This window comes from Nasonia vitripennis, chromosome 5 (assembly GCF_009193385.2).
Source record: "Nasonia vitripennis strain AsymCx chromosome 5, Nvit_psr_1.1, whole genome shotgun sequence".
Classification (NCBI taxonomy): domain Eukaryota; kingdom Metazoa; phylum Arthropoda; class Insecta; order Hymenoptera; family Pteromalidae; genus Nasonia; species Nasonia vitripennis.
In genome coordinates this window covers 4,747,975-4,765,452 of record NC_045761.1, presented here as the reverse complement: position 1 = coordinate 4,765,452, position 17,478 = coordinate 4,747,975, and the positions used below count along the sequence as shown (strand labels likewise).

Genomic DNA, 17,478 nt, shown 5'->3' with positions numbered 1-17,478 from the left:
AGGCTTTGGTTTTTAGAGAACGTACTCTTTGTTAATATAGTATAGGGGTTAGTATGCGTAGAATTCTTTTTCGCGGATCGAGCAGAACTCACATTTTGATCGAGTGTTTGTTCGTGGAATATTTTTTTTTTAGAAAACGATTTTTTGTACGCCGTTATGCTTATTGACGGAATGATCACGCGAGATCGATCACCGTAACATTTTCTTCTATTTTCGCTGGCAACTAAAACTGCCGGAGAAAAAAAACATCAAAAGAGTATACATGCATGTATCGTGCGATTTTTTGCTGCGCACGACCGTACGCTATTCGTGTGTGCCACGTCTAAAACAAATTTTCATACAAACATACAGTCGTCGGCGTTAATAAGTGTTAGCTACAAGCGTTAAATACTATGTAAAAAAAGAGAGTCTCGAGACGTCACACGTCTCTCGAACCGTGGCAAACTTACTTGGAAACTCAGCAGGCCGGGCATGCGCGCGTGCGAGAAACGCAGGTGACTTGGCTACACGAGATCGTCGTCCGGCAAAGGGTCGAGAGAGAGGCTCCGGCGCGCTAATCGTGCGTGGGAGCAAAGCTCGAGCGTCAGCGTCTACATCTAGATGGAATTCAGAGACACATACGTATGGATGAGGAGACCAGTCTTACACTCACTAACTCGAGTTATCGAGACTGGTACACCGCCACCTCAAATACACGTCCCCTCGTGCAAATGTGTGCCATCGGACTCGAATATAGCGCGAAATACACCAATAAGTCGCTGTTTCGAGTCTCGAATCGTGCGTTTATACATACTAGTTGCGGGTGTGCCTGCGTGGAAAAGAACAAGCCGGGCGCTCAGACACTCGTTGCACTCTTTGTTTTTATACAGCCCTTTATACTCCCGCGCGAGCGCGTCCCTCATACCTCAGCACAAAAGCCAGCGCGCGCGTGCAAGAGAGAGAGAAAAACAACGAATGGGAAAATAAAGGATCAAACGGCACACAACGATAACCGAAGCCCGCGGCTGGGGAATGGCAATTCTTCGCGCGACAATTCCGAGGAGGTTATACGACGCGCGGCGGCGATAAAGCGAGAGGCGCAAACGTGCCGGTATACGCTGCAATTATATACGCGTTTTCGCGAACTGCGTCCGCGGACCAATACGGCTGTATACACAGAAGGAGGTATGCAGAAAAAATAAAAAATACTCGCGAGTGGCGGCGGAGCAATGCGATGAAAAATTGCGGAAAAGCCCTCGGAATAAAATATCGCGTTTCGGGGCGCAAAAAACCGAATCGTCCGAAAACGTCAGCCGGCTCGTTATTCATCGCTCAAGAGTCCGCTCGCGCGTTTACCGAATGCGAAATAAGCCCGGCCGGAAGAGAGAGAGATGGATATCAGCGAGCAATTACCATAATCCTCATCTCTCTGTCTTTCGGAAGGTGCAAAAAAGCGGCATAATCGCGAGCGAGCTATCGATTCCCCCCACACCGAGTGTCTGATACTCCCTCGAGAGAGGCAGGCGAGATTATGCGGGTGATGCAGGCGGACAAACCTTGGGCTCGGACGACGAGTCCGCGGGCAGACCCGGCGCCGGGAACACGGGCGGGGGTACGTTCTGGTAAGTGTGCTCGGAGGGGTCGGTTTTTTTCGTCTGCCTCGGTGCCGGCACGGGCGGCTTGTCCTCCTCCGTCTGCTGCTCCTCCTTCTGATGTTTCTCGCCTGGGCTGGGGCTGCGTCTCTGGAGCTTGCGGGACAGGGTCGAGCTGGGCGTACAGTCGAGCGAGCGTAGACTCGTTGCCAGAGTGCTGCTGCTGAGGCTCTTGTGCGGACAAGTGCGGTAGATTGGAATGGCGTAGAGCTGATAGCTCCTGGCGCTGCTGCCTCCGGGTAAGCTGCTCGCGCAGTCCTCCTCCTCCTCCTCCTCCTCCTCGTCCTCGCTCTTGGCTCTGAGCGCATGGCGACGCAGGTGCCTCCGGCAGAGCCTCAACGAGTAGAACTGCGTGGTGGTCGTGGTGGTGGTGGTTACCTGTCGCTGCTGGTGGACCAGCTGGTGCTGCTGCTTACGCCGCCTGGGCTTGAGGCTGTTGCAGCGCGGCTCCGGCGAGTTGCCCCGCGGCATATTGTGGTCGCTGTAGTGCGGCCCCAGGTGGCACAGCTCCTTGGCCTGCTGGGCTTGCTTCTGCTGGGCGCCCGCGACCGAGGACTCGTAACCGGAACTCGCGCCGCCGCAGAGGCTGGCCGCGCGCGACGAGCACGGCGATACGCTCAGCAGCGAGTAAGCATTGTGGCAGTTGTGCAAGCTCGAGGACTGCGCAAGGGGAAACATTGCGGGGGTGTAATTTCGCGAGCTTCGCTCTGTACGGTGGCTGCTCGTGTGCTATGCTGACGGCTGGGATCTGCGAGCGTGCTCTCACGGACGGAAGATCGTTTTCTTTTTGAAAATATATAAGTTCATCAAGCCGAGATTCTTCCATCCCTCCGAGCTATATAGAGCTTCTATATAGCTCCCCTCATCCGGCGGTAGAGAGAGCACACTCGCTTAGTTGCTCCAACAAAGTTGTTTCGGCCGCTCCCGCTGCATATATGCGGACGCACAGAGAGAGAGAGAGAGAGAGAGAGAGAGAGAGAGAGAGAGAGAGAGAGAGAGAGAGACCTTTGCTCTCCGTGTACATTGTAGCACGTATACGCGCAGACTTCTATCCGCGCACACAGACGCTAAGCCGCCGCGTTTGTTCAAGTGCTGCAGCGTCGCTCTTGTAATTATCTACGTGATGTGTAGTCTTACCTGCTTTAGCGCGACAACTGCTCTCTCCGGACTTTGTGCAACAGCAGCAGCAGCTATGCAAGAGAGAGAGAGAGAGAGAGAGAGAGAGACTCCTTGCACTTGAATGCCGAGCCATTACCTCGCGCGCAAGGGAAAGAGAGAGAGAGCAAACGAGAGAGAGAGAGAGAGAGAGAGAGAGAGAGAGAAACGGAGAACGTAGGCGGAAGATCCGGGCGGAGTTTGATATTGCGCGTGGATTACTCGGCGAGAGAGGGAGCGACGATTAATTGTCATTCGGGCATTATCGCTCCTGGGGATAATGGAATTGTTCGTCGGTGAGCTTTGAAAATTGCTCCCCTGCTCGTTCGCGCTGCTTCCGCTCGTTTTTTTAATACATACCTCGTCCCGAATCGATTATACCGGATTCTGTGTTGAACCGAAAAAGCGTAGAGATATACGTATAGGTGTGATAATGGTTGATTACGTCGGAGTGGGCGAATTTTATAATCAGCCGCGCGATCTTCAATTCCACTCTCGGCAATGCGCAGTGAAAGCCGAAGATTAAAGCTTATTAAACGCGCTGCAGCCGCACGGTATAGCACAGCCCGATAATAATTCTCTTTTCCTCACTTCGCTGCAATCTCGGGATCCACTGTTCGCCTTAATACGCGCCGCGCATATTTCAGGCCGGAATTAAAAGCTTTTGCCCCTACAGCGCTGGAGAGCGAGAGAGAGAGAGAGAGAGAGAGAGAGAGAGAGAGAGAGAGAGAGAGAGAGGAGCCCCCGCACTATTATGAACCTGTTGAAGCGCGCTTTAATGAACCTACGCGCTCGGTCATGCATCGCGCGCGCGAGTTTTACCAGGTACGATAGTGCGCCGGCACACGTATACACAATGCGCTTGATTATTCTCTCGGCGAGTGTCGAGGGCGCGAGCGAATAATCCGCGATAGAGACGCGAAGTATACGCCTGGATAGAAAAAAAACGCGAGTCACGCAGAGAGAAGATAAGAGCGACAAGCCTGCGGGTGCGGTCTAAAACGCGCCCTAATAGAACGCGAGCCCTCTCGAATCTCGCTCGCTCTCTACGGCGGTATTCCGGAACAATTCCACGTCTTTTCACGGGGCCGCAGGAGCAGCGCCATTACCCGCGGATGATTGCATTTCGTTGCCATTCCGAGCTGTGTAATAACTGCACGCGCGCATTTACTCCCTTGTACTCGTGTAGCTGTATACACATGCGCGCAGAGCGAAAGAGCATATCTCTCTCACTCTCCCTCTGCTTTCGGGGCTGCATACCTGTTGTGCGCCAGTAGGTTAATTGGCGCAAACGAACGACACTCGAAACAACACCGTATAGTACAGAGCTCCCCGTGTGCACCTCGCCGTATCTATTTATATCGATCGTCTCCAGTTGCGGCCTTTCTCTCGCTTTCTCTCCCTCTATCTCTTTGTTTGGGCTTTCGCTCTCGCTCTCTTTCGATTTATTCGCGGCGTGTGTCTCCGCGCAGCTATACTCCGATATTGCTTGTTATGCAACGCTCCGGAGGCAATCTGCGCTTGTTCCGACCCACACACACACACACACACACACACACGCGCGTATACATCCGACCGGAGCAAAGAGATAGAGCGAATCCGTTTGCTCACGGCGAATTTACCTGCACACACACACACACACGCATGGCCGAGCGACAAGCCACTATCGCGAATCGGTGTTTATTTTATTTATCGAACTTTTTCCACGCGGCTAAGTAGAAACATCCGCGTGCGGTCAGACATATGAGAATGGTTTTCAGTTTGTTTGTTTAGGTCGGTAGTTCATACCTACTTCCCGAATCAACGCGATTCGCCGCAGTGCGTCTGAGCAAATCTAGCCGCTTTGTGGTTTCGCGCCTTATATATATATATATATATATATATATATATATATATATATATATATATATATATATATATATATATATATATAGAGAGAGAGAGAGAGAGAGAGAGAGAGAGAGAGACAGCAGCAGGCTGTGCAAATGCTTCGTCCATGGATAATCAACTGCCGCAGCCTCCAGGCTTTCTCTCTCTCTCTCTCTCTCTCTCTCTCTCTCTCTCTCTCTCTCGTTTGCTCTGTCCCAGCTCGTCGGGACATTTGAGCAAGAGGGACGAGGCTAGTTATAATCCTCCGAGCCGATAATTATCCTGCCGGGGAGTACATGACTCGGGGCCGCATGAGCTTCGATCGGAAAATATACAAGTTGTACGAGGCGAGCAGTATTATACCGCGCGTTTGGATTTATAATGTAACTCGAGACTGAATAAGCCAACGGGATCGATTTCGCATCAGATTTTGCGAGCCACGTCAATTTTTCAAACAGTCCTGGCTTTACTCTTTAACAAAATCTACTTTCGATGACAGAGTGTTACACTCGAATCGTTGAATGCATACATCGTTTGCATCAGCGTATGAATTAGCTCATCGTAATTTTCACTGATGCACTGTGGTAATTAACTGTTTCGACCACTTAGAGCCGACAAGCATCATGCCTCGATACATCATACCTATTATCGATCTCGAGCTTGTCCCCGATCTAGAAAAAATCGCTATTCATAATATAGCGTTAGCGGCGCGAGAAACCAGCCCAACGATCGCCTTTAATATACGTTATTTATCGCGAAAAATCTCGTACGCGCGCGCGAAACAACCACGTCGGTATATCGTTCCTTTTTTGCCGCGCTCAGCAATAAACTCACGTGCACGCGGCCCTCGCATACATAAAATAAATTGAGCGATTTCGCGTTCAGCTGTAACATTCATTATGCTCGCGCCGAGCATGCAATTTCGTTCCATCAGACATCGGCATCGCGATACACGCACGAGTTTACATTATCGAGCGAATGTAACATCCGGGGAGACACACAGAGAGCAGCTCGACGCGATTATCCGTAGGCGAAAAAAAGTCGAGCACGACGTTTCAATTTCCCAACCGCATCAGCGGTTCCGCTGTTGCGCATCTTAGACCAATTTCTCCGGGGAAAAGTCGCCGAGCAATTGCGCGGGAAAAGTAGGTCAGCTCGTAAAAACACACACGCTCGAGTGTAGCGCAAGGGATGTTAAAAAAAAAAATTAAAAATAAATTCACGGCTGTTGTTAAAAGGTAAAAAGGGAGTTTTTAAATATAACGCTGGCGCGTCGATGAGATTTTTTTCGTGAAATTTCGAAAAGCGCGCGCTTCGACTAAACCGCTTGGAGGGCTTTTGCTTCGGGCAATCAAATGAAGTGGCTCGCACTGCGCGCGCGACCCTTGACTTTCACCCTCGCGCGGCTCACTGAACCGCGAGCACGAAACGAGGTGCCGTTGACGAGCCGTCTGTGTGTGTGTGTGTGTGTGCAGTGTACGTGTGAGCTCTGGTCTACTGCAGGAGTTACCGGCCGAGTAATGACGGGGGCGTGTGCGGCTCTTTTTCTCTTAATCGCGTCGGATTGCGTAATTGAAACTCCGATGGATAAATTCGGTCATCGAAGCAAAAAAAAAAAAAAAAAAACACCACCGAGGTTATCTATATCTTTTACAGATAATAGTCGAGCTGCACCACGACGGCGCACGCGAGCATCGTATATCGCTGAAAGCGCCGGTGGAAAGCAATCCCCGATATGAGGCCTCGATCGCGAGAGCTATATCGCGGCACACACGCCGCAGAACCGCAACGGTGGCTCTCGAGCCCGCGCGTATACGAATTTCAGTCGCGAATCCGTTCGAATTTTCAAAAGGGAGCGGCGAAATTCAGCTGCCCGCATATTTCAATTACCGGCGCGATCGATCGTCGGAATAACCACACTCGATGCGCTTAATGGGGAAAAAAACGAGAAGCGAATAAAGAAAATCCAGTCTGCTCTCCCAGTAGCATGTGTATATATATACATATATATAAATCGTGTACACACGTATATTCACGGTCGAGGTGAGCTCGCCGCACGCGTAATGCGATCGTTTCGCGTAGACTTTCGTCCGAGAACGGCTGAGTGCAGCGCCGGGAGAGAGAGAAATTTCCGACTAATGCGACTATAGGTTGTATACTATACTCCACGAGAGCAGCAGCATAACTATACTCCACGAGAGCAGCAGCATAACTATACTCCTCTCGTTTATCACGGCTCGGCGAAGGGCGGCTGCTGTAGGTATATACGCACTCTCGAATGGCCCAGTCAGGAATTGGCGAGCTATACCGCGGCGTAGCCTCTCGAGACATCAAGTGGCCGACACGGCGAAAGTGCGCGTAAAAAGTGAAGTACACGCACGTGTATGTACGCGTATACTATATATATATATATATATATACGCGTGCGGCGCAGCCCTCCTTCGACTTGCGGCTCTCTCTCTCTCTCTCTCTCTCTCTCTCTCACTCCGTATATATAGACAGCGGGTATCGCGATAATTAGCGTGTCGGAGGGGACTCAAGAACGCGGAATGCTGATACACGAGGGCTTGTGTAATACGCACCGACGAGAGACTTACTTACCCTTCGCTCCCGACAATGCAGCGCTATAGAGCCTTTCGTTATTTATAGATATACTGCACCCGCGCACGCAGTCGTTGCCTAACGCAGCTCTTTTCTTCTCTTCGGCGGCTGCTGCGAAGCTTTTGTTATAACGCATTGCGCAGTTTTCGCGCGACTCATTGTCCGCTATTTCTCGAAACCACGCCTGCGGTATATTCGACCCGCTGTTTATAATAAGTCCGCTGCACACACGCGAAAGGGTGAAACCTGCCGAGGGCGGGCTGTGTCTTCTATCGGGGAGTAAGCAATCGACGCTGATTCTTTTTACACGACGAGTCTACGTGGGCGGCGCGTAAATGCCAGCCGGTAATCGAGAGCCTTTACGAGCGAGTAGCTGCACGAGAGAGCAGTCTCGCTCTCGAGTTTTAAGGATTTTCTCCCGCTACTCTCCGCTGCGCGCGAACGATCGAGTCGCGCGGGGATTATGGGCGCGTTAACTTAAACTCTCCTGAATGATCGCCGAATCGACCTGTCCCGTGTTCCGCCTTTTTCTCTCTTTATACTGCCACCGAGCTATTGCGGAGGTAGAAATAAGTTCGTCGTTCGTGTTACACACAGCCGCTATTCGATGGGGTTAAGCCTGCAGTCGTGCTAATTTTATCGGCTCTGGCTTCGCTTTCAGGACTCGTAACCGGATTGTTTTCCAAATCGACGCTTAGTAATTTATTCGAAATGCGCTGAAGTTAAGCGGACACTTACAATTTTCCAATGAAATCGCATCGAAACGGGAATTATATAGAACGTATACGCGGAGTCGGGAGAAAAGAAGAAAAAAAGAGAGACGCACGAGTATCAAGTTCCTTCTACCACACCTGGTGATCCTCGTAAATCGTCCGAAGGATGAGCGATCGACTGTAAGTGAATCTTCGATATTGCGCCGCGCAGGAAAGCCGGCGACGCAGGCGGGGGACAATAAAAGCGCGCCCCGCGCTACTGCGCTTTTTATTCCATTATCTTTTTCAATCAGAGAGCCCCGAGTGATTTGTGTGCTTCTCTCGTCTCTGTACTCTCGCTGCTGCTGCTGCCGCTGTTATATCTGCGTATGCGTTTGTTGCTTCGCAAGCTCGTGACTATTATTGTCATGTGTACAGGTACTTACGATGAAACGTGGGCGGGAAGACGAATAACAGTGAGACACAGAGAACGCAAGCAGCCAAAATATAAAGTATAAAATGAAAAATAAAAAAACGTGCACGTTGTACAGGTGGGCCAACAACCGTGCGAACGAGGCTCGCGTCGCGGCACTCGAGAGCTTACCTTGTTCGGCGGCGACTGGATACCGTGGAAGGGCAGGTTCTCGTAGAAGGTCTTCGTCTCCGGCTCGGACAGGCCTTCCGAAACGCTGTCCATGTGGTTGCTATTTGCGACCTGGCTGGGATCTGAAATAATCAACAGTGAGAACTCGTTATACGTTATATTATACGTCAAAGGCATGTTTTCGATGGATGTACTCTACATCGAGGCCAACTTGGAGATTCGCAATACGTTCGAGAGAGAGAGAGAGAGAGAGAGAGAGAGAGAGAGAGAGCCGGATGCTGTGATGAATTTGTAAGCAGTGTACAGATACACGCAAACGTGTACCGATGATATAGCGTATACACTTTCCCGCAATCATCAATTATCGCTGGATATTTGATAGAGAGATAGTGCATGTTATGCATATATACAGAGACATATGGCTTTATGATGAAGCATCTCGTGCAGCTTGACAGCCGAGCTTTCGAACGTATGATGAATCCGCTTGGCTCGTATATTCGTTATACATAGGCTACGGACTAATTCATAATATACGCCATTTTCCATAATCCCACAGATACATACATTCATAAGTATGATATTGTTAGTACAGTCGCGCACACAAACGCGCAGTACAGCTGCGATCAATCGATGACTGCAGTGTGATTACAGTATGTACACTATACATGTATTATTTCGTATGATTCTTCCGTCACCACTACGATAACCGCGTTTGACATACAACTACGGTCATATAGATGCATTAAAGAGACTCGCACGCGTCCAATGCGGGTCCTCGGAGTGGTCAACCGTTATGTTGTATAGAACGAAGCGTAATATTCGAAATTGCCCGACGCGATGCCGATCATAATACAGATAATGGTGAACACAACGTTTGTGAAACATGGTAAATCGTGTGGTATATAACAAAGTCGAGAGGTGCGTGTGTGGTAGAGGTCAGTTTTGTCAAAACCAGATATATAGCAGATAGCGTAGTATCGCATGCGACAAAAACAAAAGGCGCAGAGCTATACATGCGCTCGATTTCCAGCGAGTGAGCTTTTCCGCACATTGTATCTAAAAAGCGACAGAAAATTAACGAGAGAACCTGAACACCTGAAGAACGAAAGCCAATGCGTGGATCCTAGAGATAATAATACAGAGACGTTGTTCCTCCCGTTTCATGCGTATACGTACCTGCCCCGGGCTTTTTGCGCTTACGGGACACATTGTTGTTGTTCCTCGCGTCGGCGCTGCGGCCGACCTGCTCCTGCTTCGAATCATCCACTGCTCGTTGCTGCGGCTGTCGAGGCGCTATTCTCTTGTACGTCACGGCTGCGTAGAAGGTACAGGAGAAAACACATAGAGCTCGGTGTATTATATACTCACGTACATAGAGCAAGGAAAAGAGAAAAGAGAGCTCCGCTATCGGCGAAAGGAGGACACTTATAAACGCCGCATGCAAAATAGGCTCCATAGCCGCGCGCGAGATTGCTCGACGCTATCTCCAGTTCCATCCCGCGTCATCCCCTTAGCCTTCCTTCCTTTTATTTATACAAAGCTCGCGGGAGAATTTCGATTACGGACGCTTTATTCCAATATCCTGATGATCTCCGCGTGATTTTTGTTTTTCTCTTCTCGCGCGCGATATGGGTCGTTACGCAAGTGCGTGTCAAGATTCGCGCGCGCGCGCGCGGCAATACGAGATTTATCGGCCGAGGTGAATCTGCGAGCGCCGAGAATTTCGATATGTATAAAAGGGTATAGGGCGGGAGCTGAATATCGAATTTCGCGGGTATCGTTTCGGGAAATAAAGATTTTGTCTCGTCTCCAGGATGGATAGATGTATATATAGGTAGAAGGAGAGAGAGAGAGAGAGAGAGATTTCGCGCGGTACATCTGTGTGTGTGTGTATACTCGGTCGAGAGAGGCGAGACGTGGATGGATGGGAAAATGGAGAAACGGATCGAGTGTCATTCGTTGGGTTTTCCGGCGGCCGGAGGGGGGAAATGTATAGCCGGATCTTTTGTGTTGGCAGAAGTAATCTAAGAACATCGGGCCGGGAGTTATTCACTCGACGCGCGCCGCGAAATCAGCGTCATCTTATTTCTCCATTTTTCTCGGCAATCGAATGCCCTATATATAGAACGAGCTAGCCTTAATGAATTTACGATACTTAATAACATCAATTATCATACGACTGCGAGACGATACGTGTGACGTGCGGTCTTTTGTTTCATTGCCCAAATAGAACGGATACGTCAGCGGGAAGTCTCGAAAAGCGGTTATTCCAAAACGAGCCATCGAGATATATAGCAAACGCTTCTGAATAATTGATCGGTCTTTGATACGAATAATTAACGCAGTGATCGCGTAGTTAACCTGAATCGCGATTCTGAGAATAGCTCGCGAATTACGAACATCGTCCATATCTCGTGTCTTTATAGATAATAAGAGATCCTACTCTCCTCTAGTCTACCCTTACAACAAACTCGCGAATGAGCGAGGGATAAATCACAACAAAAGCATCCCAAGAATTACGAGCGTTCGGCCAGCGCAGAGCTTCAAACAATGCACGCGAGTGTATTATATACTTCGTTCCGCCTGCGGGCTCCTTTTTTCGATAACAAGTACACAGAACAACAACAACAGCAGCCAGACGCGACTAACGATGTCGATGTAAGCGCGCGCGGGCGAGAGAGAAAAACACGAAGGATGTACATACATCCTGCGCGGCAGCTGCAATATCGAACTATCGCTCTGGGAGGTAGTTGTAAGTACGCAGAGCCTTATATACATCCACAGTCGCCTCGGGAAGACGGTCTCTAGAGGTTCGCGCGCCGTATGGGGGAAGCTGGTGTATATATGTATACACAGAAAGAGCAAGCGAGAAGAGGAAGGAGAATCGAATCAATCTGCAGCTCTCTTGCCCCATAGGCCGGAAACGATTACGCGGCGCGTCGAACACAGGGCGCGCTGGATGATGTGATTTGCGACGAGATGTATACCTCGAGAGAGCTTCTCTGATTATATGCCAGGAGAGATTGATTTTTAAACAATGGAAGGTTGCTATTATGCAGCTCTCTTCTGCGCGTTGATAAACTATGGCGAGAAAGCTTCCGGGAAAAAGTCGCGCGATTTTTCAGCCGAGTATTTTCCTTGTACACTCGTAAGAGATCAAAGCTCGACGCATAAATAAGGAATTTTCCGAGGAGGAGAAAGAAGCTCCGAGTTCATTTTGACGCGAAACTGTTCGCTCGAGCGAGCACATTCCGCCTCTTGCTAAAGAGCGAATATGATTTCGCGAGGATCCGCCTTTGCATCAGACGGAGCTTTTTTCCTTGATTCCTCCCCCTCTTCGCCGCGGGAGCAGACGCATTCATTCGCTTAATGAACGGAGACAAACGATTTGCCCGATGCATCAGCATGATGTGCTTCAAAAGAGAGAGATAGAAAGGCAAAGTTGTTATTCGCGCATACGCTTTGCCGGCGCTGGTTATATTCGTTATTCCTCCCCGTAGTCTGACTTCTTCCCTCCTGTAAGATTATTCGATCGGGAGCTCGTTCGTCCGGCATTTATTTGCATTACAATAAAAGCGCTCCATCGAGCGTCTCCTCCGCGAGCTAATAAGCGACCCTTCACCATCTCTGTGTGTGTATATATTACACGACAATAAACTTCTCGCCGGCTGCGAATTTTTCCCGACATCTTTTGTGCGCGTCCCGTCGCGCTCGGGGTGCAATTTTAATTTATTAAAAAACCCGCTCTCTCTCTCTCTCTCTCCCTCTCTCTCTCGCGAGTTGCGGAACAACGTTGAAAAGAATCTCGCGCGCAGCTGGCTGTCGTCGCTTTTGTTTCGCTCGCTCTCTGTGGCCGCAACGCCTCTCCATTTATCCCTCCCAAGACTATCATTTTTCTCGGCACGAAGGACGAAGTGCCGAGCGCTCCTCTCTCAGCTCTCCCTATCTCTCGCTTTCAGTCCGACGCAATACCCTTATGACGCATCAACGCGACTCGTGTTTCCTCTGCCCGCTTTTTTTGGACCTGCCTCATTTCGAGCCCGCGCACTCATTTCGCGCTTCCAGCTCGAGAGCAAGTTCCGCGAATCCGATAACCGCACAAAGCAAGACTCTCCGAAACTTTGACCGAGCAGAAAGTAATACGAGCTTTGACGCTCGCGCGGAAAAATATTTCGGTATAAAACTAATCTGAAACAGCGGCGTTATTGTGCCTAAATTTTAAATCTCCCGCGCGTCTTGAAATTTAATAACAGAACTCGCGCGCGAACCTTGATACCAGCACGCGCGCGCGCGCGCGCGAACTAGTTTCCTCGACGCAATTAACTCCCAAGTTGAGCGCAGGCCAAATTACCTCGGTTAGGGCTATTAAGCAATTTTCTGCCAACACACTTTGTCGTCGCGTCGCGCAAACTCTCGGTTCGGGGAGCGGAGCTGTGTATGATGGGAGAGGATCGAAAAAGCTCGTCCGAAAGCGGATCCGAAAATGGCCCGTCCAGCGCTGGCTTACCTGTCTTGCCGCGCGATATACCGGGAAAAGTGTCGGATTCCTTAAGCTGCACAGTGAACATGGCTCGAATCTTGTTGGCCCTGGCCAGTACTCCCTCGTCATGCTGCTGCTGCTGCTGTCTCGCTCCATCGGAGCTCAGGATCATCTGGTGGTGTCGGTGGTGTCTGTGCCGATGCCTCGGCCTGGGCTCGGCTCGACGAAAGGGTCGGACGGGTGCCCGCACCTCGTCGTCCTGCGCGAGCGGCGTCGAGTCCGAGCCCACGGCCGCGTGTCTCGAGGACGAATTGGACAAGGCAGGCGAGTTAGGATTGTTGACGCCGCTCGGAGTGCCGACGCCCAACCGCGGGCTTATGGCCAAGCCCGAGCGCATGCTGTGCGTGCGATTGATGTGCACCAGAACGCCCGGCTTGAGAGGCCAACGTGGCGCCGGCGGACGATCCTGATGCGACTGCGTCGTCGTCGAGTGCGTCGACGAACCTGTCGGCGACGGCGGACCGCCCTCCGGACTAGAGATACTGCTTTGATGGGTGGTTCTTTTTTTTTTTACTTTTTTTTTTCTTAATTTATACTTTCGCGAGTTCCAGGCTGTCTCGATTCAACGAGCTCTGCTGTGTTTTCGTTCAATTTCAACTGCGTAATTGGAGAACGATTTAATTAAGCTAATGGGTTATCTCTCAGACAGCCTAGAAATACAACGCGCCGCGGAGGAGAATAGTCGGTAAGTAGTAATTTCCGAGTTCGGTCAGGCGGCACGCGTTGGAAATATCGTTCCCGGAACGATTTTCTAACGAGTTTGCCCTGTCAGATGGAATTTACCGTCGACTATTCTCTTGTGCGAATTACGTGCGTGAGGAGTTTCGCGATAACGATTCCAGTTAGCGAGTCTAAAAACTGGTCTCTTTTGTGGAATCCCTCACACACGCTTAACTACGCAAACGTACCACCACCAGAGTTTTCGATGTACAATCCAACGCCCTTTAACCACCACCAACACCACCACCAAATCAACCACAATACAGCGAATAGCAGTACAAGGCGAAATCTCAAAGGCTTTCTTCCTTTCTCCTTCTATACCCGGAATGACATTCACGCACTGCATAGTCGTCTTCAGCCTGCGGATAGCGCCGCAAGGCTCAGATGCGCGAATAGTAGCGGAGATGCGATCCTTTGTGCTCTCGCGCGCGTTTGTCTTTCCACAGAAATGTTAATTAGTTCGGCAGTCGGCTGCGCAACGAAAATGAAACTACTCAATCAGCTGCTAATTGCCGAATCAAATATTAATTAGCCTTTGCTCGAAAAAGGCGCGCTCTGCATATCCTGCCGAGTCGACGTAATTTTCCATCAGAGGCACTACACGCATCTTGTAAAAGTCAGGCATAAAGGGGAATCGGAGTTGCAGCTGTTTCCATTCTGACTTACTTTACGCATCGCATAAACAATCCCATCTGCGAGAGCTAGTAGTGAGGACGAGACGGGACGACACGGGCAACTTTGCGGGACGTTGCAGCGATGTTCATTTCAATTTCGTCGGAAGCGCCGCCGCGCGCTCAACTCTCGCGCCGAGAGAGTTTAGAAGGAAGATGCTTAATTATGAAATTTCCATGAATTAGAGAAGCAAGCAACTCCCGCGCGCGCGTTCAAAATACGCGCGTAAACTTGCGCGAGCCCCGTTGGACAAACATCGCGCGCATAGCGAATTAGGATCGATAAAACTTTCTCGCGAGCGCGCTGGCGCGAGAAAACACGAGCGACGCGCATTACATCAGAGCCGACACCTTCGACACTGCTTATTTTCCGAGCGTTTCAATTGCGAATCCGCATACACGTGGCCGCGCGCCGCAAACAGCGTCGTTCATTTCCTTTGAAAACAGCCGGATATATATATATATATATATATATATATATATATATATATATATATATAATTATATAACGCGCGCGTATGTGCATACATATCCCCGTTCGGTAAAAGTACGGCTGCAGTCGAGGGGGGGACCGGCCGGAGAGCAATAACTTGGCGCGAGGGGCACTTTGTGCAAATAGAGTTTCGCGCCGCGGCGGCCCCGTTTTCGGCAAACTCCATTGTTTCCCGGAGGTCTGCTGCACACTCGCTAGCGCCGAGTGATTAATATATAACGCGCCGAGGCAGTTAGCTATACGAGGATGTGCCGCGCGGAAATCGAGTTTTCTTTCCACGCAGCGAGCCGAAAGAGAGCATTAATCATGCATCGAACTCGCGTGATGTCGTTTGCGTTTTTCGACTGTGTACACCGCTTGCGTTACATCGGAGAGCGTCGTGAAGCCTCACGAGTATCTCGTTACAACGTCGAGTGTTTTCCGTGTGATACGCCTAAACGTCAAACGAAAAACACACGTAGACATGTAGAGCCGGTGCAGCCTTACCTTTTCTCCCGCGGCCACTCCGGCGTAACGTTGCACCTCCAGACTTGCGGATAAAGAGCGGAAAACAGACTTTCGCGTGAAAGAAGCTACGTACATGCAGTATGTAGTGTATATACAGGCGAGACAGCACGGGCAAAGATATATAGAAGCGCCGACAAAGCGAAAAGAGCTCGCACGCGACCCGAAAGAAGAAAAGCCAGGAGAGAAGAGGAAGAGGCTAAGCGGATAGTTCAACGCACACATACACTCGGACACGTACACACGGCGACGTTGAACGGTCGCTGCAGCCTTGATAGATACACAGATATATATATCGTATAATAAAGCCGAGCCGATGCGCTGCAGAAGCTTGCCGCAGCGAGGGAGAATTCCCGAGGATTATCGCTGAACTTTTCGGTTATTATTGCGCGCTGACGTCGCTCCCGTAACGAGATGGAATTTCACCTTATATATTGTCGTCGGCAATTAAAGCGCCGAGCTATAGAAATCGAAGCCAATATAGCGGTCGAAATTTCCGGCCAATTTTCACGGAATTATTCCCTCGCAAACATCTACACACATATAGGGAGAGCCATGCAAGCACAGCAGCAGCAGCTTCGAGTCTTCTCTCGGTGCCGCTGCTGATCGCTAAATTATGCGCAGCGGGATATAGAGAGAGAGAGAGAGGGGGGGGGGGGAAGCAAGAGGGAGAGTGGATTCGAGGCTAAAATTGGAAAGCCTGCGCGCACGATTGCATCCAAACACGCGGCGCGGAGCCGAAACGCTGGGCACAAATAACGCATAATTTCGAGCGAGAGAAAGAAAGAGAGAGAGAGAGAGAGAGAGAGAGAGAGAGAGAGAGAGAGAGAGAGAGAGAGAGAGAGAGAGAGAAAGCTAGCGGCTGTGTGCGCGGGAACGAAATCGACGCGCGGGCCATCGATTTATTCCGACTGCGATGGCAAGAAGAATTAATGACTGGCGCGGCGGAGAGCACCGCTCCGCCGTGGACCATTAACGCGCGTTACGCGCGACAACGACGACTACCGAAATCGACGTTGCTTCCTTCGCTCCTTCTATTGTATACCCTTGGTCTCTGGATTAATTCGTTTTCTTTTTGTTCGCACCGGTGAATGCAAATGCGGTTTTAGACGAGAGCTACGACGAGATTTCCGATTAATTGTCGCGCACTTTTGCCAGTGTATACGCGGGAGCTTATACACGCGCGCGGGAGAGCTCCCGTTGGTAATGATATAGAACGTTAAATTTCCCGGCCAGACAGCGGCGGCCCGAACAATTAAATATCAAACAGCTTTTGGATGCCGTCCAAGAGCGCGCGCGCAAGATATCGCGAGCTCCTCGCTCTGCAGTCAAATGCAGCTGTGTAACAAAAGAGAATGGCAAAGCCCTCCTCTTGGCGTATAACCGCGTGCGCGGTTTTGATTTTATATATACTGCATGGCGGGTAGATGTATATAGCCGCACGGCTGCGCGAAGCGACGCAAAGTGCGGCAATCGCTGGGAAATTAAGGGAATTATGCGCGAGAAATACGCCGATGCGTGTCTCTGATTCTGACGTGCCTGCAGCGGAGTGTATGGATCGTGTGTGCCTCGACGACGGATCCTGTAATTAAAAGCTGTTTCTCACCCCCTTCCCTCTCTCTCTCTCTCTCTCTCTCTCTCTCTCTGTCTCTCTCTCTCTCTCTCTCTCGCTAGTGCGCGCGAAAATAATTAAAATTTTGTTAACGCGAGTTTCAATTGCGAGACTGTCGTTAATTGCTCCGAGTTCGCTCGCTCGATTTTTAGATTGTTTCGAGTGCGTACGCGTATACGCGTCGCGAGTAATTAATGGTGAACGTTACGAGCGGGGGCGGGTGATATGAATTTATTTCTAAAGATAAAACGCGTTGAATATTTTTTTTTCCACCTCGATGTTGGCCAACGCTTTTTCGAGATAACATTTTTCTCGCGCTCGTTGATCCGCTAAATCCCGTGACTTATAGGTCTGCGAGCGAATGGAAAACAAAAATGCCGCAGTTC

The 17,478-nt window shown here is 50.2% G+C and overlaps 1 protein-coding gene across 3 annotated transcripts in view; it reads right to left on the bottom strand.

The window, feature by feature from the left end:
- The window catches only part of LOC100120931 (hemicentin-1), a 131,123-nt gene that overhangs the window by 7,611 nt on the left and 106,034 nt on the right, over positions 1-17,478 (bottom strand). For 2 of the 3 annotated variants that reach the window (XM_031932456.2, XM_031932455.2), the window contains exon 17: positions 8,553-8,674. In XM_031932456.2, the coding sequence (XP_031788316.1) occupies positions 8,553-8,674 (122 nt within the window). Of the gene's footprint in view, positions 1-1,535; positions 2,292-8,552; positions 8,675-9,728; positions 9,867-13,059; positions 13,566-17,478 lie in introns of all 3 variants that reach the window. The other variant, XM_031932457.2, reaches the window with a different exon arrangement.